The sequence below is a fragment of the Pygoscelis adeliae genome, unplaced genomic scaffold (assembly GCF_000699105.1).
Source record: "Pygoscelis adeliae isolate BGI_AS28 unplaced genomic scaffold, ASM69910v1 Scaffold94, whole genome shotgun sequence".
In the NCBI taxonomy this organism is placed as follows: Eukaryota; Metazoa; Chordata; class Aves; order Sphenisciformes; family Spheniscidae; genus Pygoscelis; species Pygoscelis adeliae.
Window position 1 is genome coordinate 1,121,068 of NW_008824547.1, and position 7,540 is coordinate 1,128,607.

The 7,540-nt window shown below is 37.5% G+C and overlaps 1 protein-coding gene across 1 annotated transcript in view; it reads right to left on the reverse strand.

Annotated features, from left to right (window-relative positions):
* The window catches only part of NEK4 (NIMA-related kinase 4), a 16,461-nt gene extending 9,939 nt beyond the window's left edge, over nt 1–6,522 (reverse strand). The window contains 6 exon segments of the mRNA XM_009321853.1: nt 2–76; nt 753–907; nt 1,581–1,688; nt 2,556–2,753; nt 3,770–4,036; nt 6,439–6,522. Of these exon segments, the coding sequence (XP_009320128.1) occupies nt 2–76; nt 753–907; nt 1,581–1,688; nt 2,556–2,753; nt 3,770–4,036; nt 6,439–6,522 (887 nt within the window).
* Nucleotides 6,523–7,540: the final 1,018 nt, after the last annotated feature.

Below are 7,540 nucleotides of genomic sequence, written 5' to 3' on the forward strand. Positions count from 1 at the left end.
ATTCTTTACTGAGACCACAGAACAAGGATCTTTAGGTTTAGAATTCACTGTTTTCTTATGACTTCTGGCTGCTTTCCTGCAAAGAAAATAAAAGTTGCTCATTCAATCACCATCAACAAGACCTTAAGATATTTCTTTAGATTATACTAATTAACAAAATCCACTCCACTAAACAGCTTACATACAGAGAGTATAAGATACTGGGCTTTTTCAACAGACTGTGCACGACATACTCATTTTCATCTCTATAAAAGGAGCTTAAAAATACTATTCAGACTCTGCCAGCAATGTACACTTGTTCTGCATAGCACCAAATCAGTCCTTTCTGGAAGCAGTAAAATAATTGACTAAACCTGACAAAGAAAAATAATTATATCAGTGAATATCAAAAGGACCAGGGTGTTACAACTCTCAGCTGATAAATGGCCTCAAAGAACCATATGGAAAGATGTGTATTTCGTATCACTTCCTTGAAAACACTGGTGCTACTTTTTTTTTTTTTTAAACTCTCTGAATAAGCTGTGCAATCTTAACCATTACACAGTTTTATTCTGCATTTGCAGAATCCATTAGTATCCATTCTAATTCCCTCCTATTTCCCAAAGAATCTAAAGAAACTTATATGTTCTTATGTTTTGTAACTGCACACAGAACTAATTTTATCCTGCTACAAAAAATAGGAAAAGTTGTAAAACAAAGATGACAGTAACATGAATATTTCACACAGAATCACTCAAATGAAAATATCTTACGCCTTCGTGGCTTCCAAAAACAAAGAAATTTGGTGCTTGATATATGGCTGTCGTAGTATGCTTTTCACACTAGGTCTTTCCTCAGGTTTTTTACTGAGCATAGTTCGTATTATTTCTACCAACTGTGGGCTGTAATCCTTTGGCATGGGTGGCAACTGTAAAAGGAAGGGGAAGTCTGATATTATTTAACATATTTGTCAATAGGGGCTACTGCTAGGTTATTTATGTATGACAGTTATATTCAGCTACATACTTTGCATAAAAAATAGTCCCATTGTGCCTATGCTGAAAGTTACCCAAGTGCTTAGCATCAAACAGAATATAAAAATTCTAAGTGTTTTGTCTAAGAACTGTTCATAATTTTTTATTAATGTCAGCAGTTAAAGTTCTGTGAATAGGCTTAAAAATTTATATAAAATAAATCCATGTTAACTTCATTATATGCCAAAGCAAGACAGATACTTAAATAAGCTAGTCTTACCTAACAGGAAAGTGGCATCACATGGATAGTGATTTAATTCTTTGCATAATGTTTAAACCAGAAGCAAATTAAGAAAGTCAGTCATCTCAGAACTTTGAAAATTAATCAATATACTAGTTACACAAAAGGGTAACAAGAAGCTCTAGCAATATCTACAAACAAATAACTCCCTGGGTCTGATATTATATCATACACTGCCATGAAATACCAGTCTTACAACATATATGATGATGCATGTAACATGCAAAATATTTTTAACTCCATGTAGTATTTCTGATTGGAAAAGATAATCTCAAGTTCTAGACAGAAAATCCAAGCACAGATAAAAAAATTTTAGAAGTTTTTACCTTTCCTTCAATAATTCGATAAACCAAAGAGTTCATGTCTTTAGCATTAAAGGCATGTTTCAGTGTAGCCATTTCATAAACGCAGCAGCCTAATGCCCAAACATCAGACTGAAAAAAGGGAAAAAAAAAAAGTTTTGGGATCTTTTTATTAATTGTAGAAGTTTTTATCTCCAGACTTAGTCACCTGCTTTGAAAGAGGCCTTTAATGACAGTAAACTAATTAAGACCAAACTCCATTGCAAACTTCGGGCTTCAGTCTCACTCTTATTTTTAGTTTTGATCAACTGAATTATTTTTTTCCAAATATCACCAGATTTTTCTGAAAAGAAGGGTAGAAAGTCAGTGTTCGTGGGGTTTTTTGTTTGTTTTCTTTTTCAGTACAATATTGGTTCTAACTGGCAAATGAAAATCTTTTGATTTTTCATTGGAAGAACAGTTTCCCCTCAGCTCTCACTCATTGTAGACACTCATATTTATGGTGCATGTAGTTTGCAGCAAACAGGTATACAAGAGCACGTTTGCTTTATTTTGTTATATTTTAAATTCACAGCAACACTGCTTATTTCTCTACTTAAAATTTATTTTTTTTAAATGCTGCTGTTATGTCTAAGACACTTTTCGGTATAAAGCTTCCTGTCTGTTATGTAATAAGTTTAGAAAACACAGCTCTCTAACATAGACTGATATTTTTGTTTACATTGGCATGCCCTGATAGGTACAGGCAGTGCGCTGAACTCCTTGGCTGTGATAATTTATCACATGCTATGAATTCCCACCTACTGCAGCAAACACAGTTCCAGAAACAAAGGTCCCTGCAAATCTCTCCCCTATTTTTTTTGTTTGGTCTTTGGGAACATTGAAAAGAGTGGGAAGCAGTAAGAAATTAAAAACAATAGATAAGATTGTAAATTTCTTAGACAAACAAAATAAGTTGCCTAACAAAGTAGAAATGACATTTGCATTAACATACTCTACCTTGTAGTTGTAGGGTTTGTTAGAAAAGAGTTCAGGGCTCATGTAGTACGGTGTGCCTATGAGAGTGCTGGCCATGTCGTATTGGTTTTCCAACACTCTGGCTATTCCCAGGTCACCCACCTTGATTATATTTGTTCGTGTCAGAAAAACATTTTGAGTTTTAAGATCTCTGTGCAGAATGTGCTTTTCATGTAAATACTGGGGGGGAAAAAAAACATATAAATAGAGTTAAGTAACTCCTAATTAGTTCTTCTACACCAAAAAGTAAAATCACACTACACAAGTCAAAGAGGGAAAATAAAAATGCAGAAAAGACACATACATCACTATCAAAGTCAGAGTGCCCCTGCTAAAGACAGCATTAGTGAATTAACATTAAGAATGACTGATATAGGCACGGACTCAAACTTTGGCACTGCTTTAGCGAAATCTCCCTGCGTGACTCTAACAAGCCAGCAGAAAAGAGGAAATAAACATGTGAAGTTAAGACTCAGACTTTAAGTCACTTTCTGCTGCCTCCATTTCTTGACAATCATTTCTTAGTCTTAAGTATAAAATTTCAGCGGAAAATACAATGTGATCTTTGTGTAAACAGGAAAGAAAATTAGTCTTATAATAAACAAGAACAGGCAGTACAGTAGACTTGTGCATGTCTGATCACAACAGGCAACTTCAAGATAGAATTTTCTGTCCTATTTCTTATTGTTAACGTTTATAGCCAGTCTTTATTACTATAACAATTGTCTTTGAAGTTTGATAACCTCCAATTACTAAATTTCAACAGAGTGAGATCAGATTTAATAGAAATGATGAATTAGTAGTTTAAATTTACCATTAAAAACACCAGCAAAACCACAGAACAAAAAATGCTTCTGAAATAATCTTTTTTTTTAAACTACATTTTGTAAATTTAATCTAAACTTTCAAACCAGAGAAGCCTTTCAGACTAGAATTGCGAACATCCTGGAGGTTACCACTGTCTGCTGTGATACAGAGGTGTAGGCATAAAATATGATAGCAATTTCTTACCTAAAATAGTTAATTTGACTGCAATGACCTGTGAACATTTTTAATGTACTAATAACCATTGTATTTAGATGCTAACCCAGCCAAACTGGAATTCAAAGTCTGCAGCCTAACTGTGGAATTTTTAAATGCAGAAAGAGCCAAATTAAATTTATATCTGAAGGTGACAAAGTTATACTTTATTTTACCTGCAGTGCCATGGCAATCTGGACAAACCACTCCACCACCTGGTTCTCAGGCAAAAGTTTGCCCTTCTGCTCTTTAAGTTTGTGATACAGATCTCCTCCCTCGCAGAAGCCCATAACAATATATAACAGGCCATCTTCCCCCTGCCAGGACTCTCTGTAGGTGACTATGTTCGGATGTTTCAACTGGGACAACAACTGTGCCTCTTGTTCTGCTGCTTTCCTCTCTCGGTTGGAAGCATTTTTAAGATTTAACTTTTTGATGACATACTGTAAAAGAAATTGTAAAGTATATCGTGAGAGGTGAAAGTAACTATGCAGAAGCCCTAGGAAATTCCCCAAATCTAATGGAAATACAGTATTTGTAGTCTCCACACGTTATTCTATATGGAGACTGCAATTTGTCTAGCAGTTATACATCATTTCTACCATTATGCCATAAAAATGGAACAGGTGTGGGTATTCTATTCATCTACCTGAATAAAACTCTGCACAGGAATTTTGTGGTGTTTTGCTTTCTTTTGACTAATGTTCACATTTATCTTTTTTCCCCTACTCTCATTTTAAATGCGTATTTATCATTCATCTCTTAAGCCTGAAATACCTGTTTGTGCATGACAGTTACTCTCAAAACGGGCCATTTCAATAGTAACTTTAAAAAATATAACAACATTAAGGAAAGTATGCAGTCATATGCAAAAAATGACAATGGACGCGTAGGATAAAAGTCATCTGGCTAGACTTATTTTGCTCTTCTCTTTTAGAAAACCAAACCCAACTCCTTTCATTTTATTTTAAGGAAAAGTGGACTTTTCCTTTCACTTCTTCAGAAATGAAACATATGTTCTTTGTAAAAAAAGAGAAACTCAAAAAATAACATCTCACAGCTTCGGCAAACACAGATCATACATTTGAAGACCAAAAAAAAGTTGTTAAAAATCTCAGTTTCAAGGCTTAGATTACAAATTCCCCATTGTCATATTCACAAGAAATACCTAATAGAGCTGAATTTCTGAACACACAAAATAATGCTGCTGAGCTTTTCAGGTCTGTTCATTCTTTTCTTTAAAAAACTGTACCTGGCAGAAGACCCCCCCCAAGGCAGAACTGGCTTGGGATTAACTGCTTTGCACAAAAAGTCTACAAAACAGTGAAGCAGGGGAGAATAGGGAAAAAAAGCTTCTATCGGGAAAATAAATGCAGCAAGTAGAGATGCAGTTGGAAAGCTGGCTCAGTTAGGGGCACATTTAAAAGATACTTTCTCAAAAACCTGAAAGCAGATGTAATTTACTTTTTTTAAAACTTGCCTTAAAACTATCTGTTGCATTTATGAGTTTTTGCTTATGTAGGCTTAAACGTATTCAAGAAGAAATGAATTATTACAGGGAAGTAGGGACTCTTGGTCATACTGAAAGAGCCAAAAGGTCTTACGCTTGTTCCTAAATTTCTTTTATTCTGTATTAAGGTGCGTTTAGAATTTTTTAAAACTACATATGAAAGCTGTTATTTACTTCCCTAAGATGTACTACGTCAAATGTATTTCTAAGGAATTTCAGGTTTCAGCAAAAATACAACTGAAGTTGAAGATGAGACAATAAAATCCATAGCACACGTTCATCATACACAGCACCAATATTTAGGTCTGACCTGGCCCCCTTCCTGATGTACATTTTGTGGTAATCCCTTTTAGGGCATCAGCTTTCCATGGAACAATCATGCCATGGTATAAACCTGACCCCACTCTTACCCAAGAGCTTTTTAAATCGAAACATCTAAAAAAATTTTTACTTACTCAATTTCAGTGTCCTTGGCAATTGCTTAGGGTGTCTACTTCCCAGGCTGGCCTTATTAATTTAGTCCAGCACATTTAATTAGTGTTGAGGAAGGCTGCCCCCTATATACCAAGGGAACCAATTATGCAGAAATCAACAGTACCTCGTGATTTTGTTTTTCAGAAGTCTGCTGGATATTAGACAAGCTCCTCAATTCTTATAACCTGTGACGATGCACAGCTCCCAAGAGGCATATAACAAAACTAATTGCGTACAGCATCATCGAAGTTTAAAATAAAGTAGAAATGCTACAACTACTGTGTTCTATGTGACAAGCCAACTACAACTGTATCTTTGGGCATGGAAACCAAAAGCTTTTAGCTTGTATCAGCACCTGTCTTTAGCTGATATGCTACCACAATGCAAAAAGCCTGCATATAGCCTAACTTTAAACCTGGCATTTGGTTTAATGAGCATGTTATCCTGGCAAGATTCCCATGAAGTCTACTGCAATGCTCTTCCGCCTTATTTGATACCTAATTGTGTACAAATTGGAATTTTTTTTTTGTTTGTTTTAAACATTTGGAACCACTTGACCTTCTCCAGAAAAAAACAGCATTCAGTTAACAGCAAATATGCTTAAGTAAAATATAATTTCTTTCACAGAACATGTAGCACTACACCAAAGCCACAACAACAAATCCCGATCCTCCTGCTACAGAAGAAAGTTTATAAAAGTTGGCAAAAGATAAGACACAGTAAAACGCATCAAATATTTAAGATAAAATAACAATGATAAGGAAGCAAGGCTCTTGCCAATGTTAACGATCAGCACCATGACAAAGAGGTGAAATCTAAGGACATGTATACGGTTGAAAGTCACCTCAGTGCACTGTTTACTTTTAGGACGATGAGGTTAGCAACTTTTGCGGACATTGGACTATGCACCGTGGTGACTGGCCTGGAGGGAAAAAGTGCTGCCATCGCTGCTACCCAACCCACAGGTCATAGGGATTCGCCTTTGGATTCCAGCCTCTTCCCTGCCTTTATCCGGAAAGGACGCACCCTCTGATCACTGCTGGGCACAGACGCTTCTCCCATCATCTCTAGTCAAATCTTGGGCTTAAGGCTCACACCCAAGGTTTCTGCGGTACTGCTCTGTGGATGTTCTCCATCCCCATTTCTTTATCCTCTTGCATTTTCTATCAAACACATCTGCTTTGGCCAGGCAAGACAGGTTATTTCAAATTTCCAACAAAAAGGCAAAGAAAAAAATGCTTGCACTTCCAACTCCGACGTGACCAAAACTCTGCCAGGTTCTGCCACAGTCAATACAGCAAACACAAAGCCCATCTTCCTCCAGCAGAGTTGATGCCAGCGAAAGCCAACACCAGAAGCTGTTTTTTCCATCCTTGCTATCATTTTTAGCTCCACCACACGTGCACGTCTTAAAGAGAATACACAAGCAGTAACAAGCCAAGAGCAACCTTTTCTGCTTCGTGCTAGAAAGAGCGGGCTGTATTTTCCTGTCACCCAAAGGACCAGCAAAGCTGGGTTTTTCTCCCCACAACAAGGCATTATATATTCTAAAAAACCAATATGCAGTTTTATTTAAATAAAAAGTGAGGATTTGGGGGGTTTGTTTGGGGTTTGGGTTTTTTTTAGATTAAAAGGGGAGAAAAAAAAGAGTCTTGTCCACACCTTCAATAAAAGTCTTCATAGAGAAGGGAGGAAAACAGGAATACCTCGACGGGCAAGCCCGGCTCATGTGGCTGCAGTCGCACCTCTACACCAGGTCATGGTCACAGCTGCACCCCGACACCAGGCCACAGCCCTGGTCGTGCCCGGGGCTGTCGTCAGGGCCACACGCCAAGGCCGGGCCACAGGCCGCACCCCGCAACCAGGCCACGGCCCCAGCGGCCCCCCCAGACCAGGCCACGGCCGCTCCCCTCACAGCAGGCCACGGCCGCAGCCATGCTCCCGCGCCACCCGCCCCTCGTCA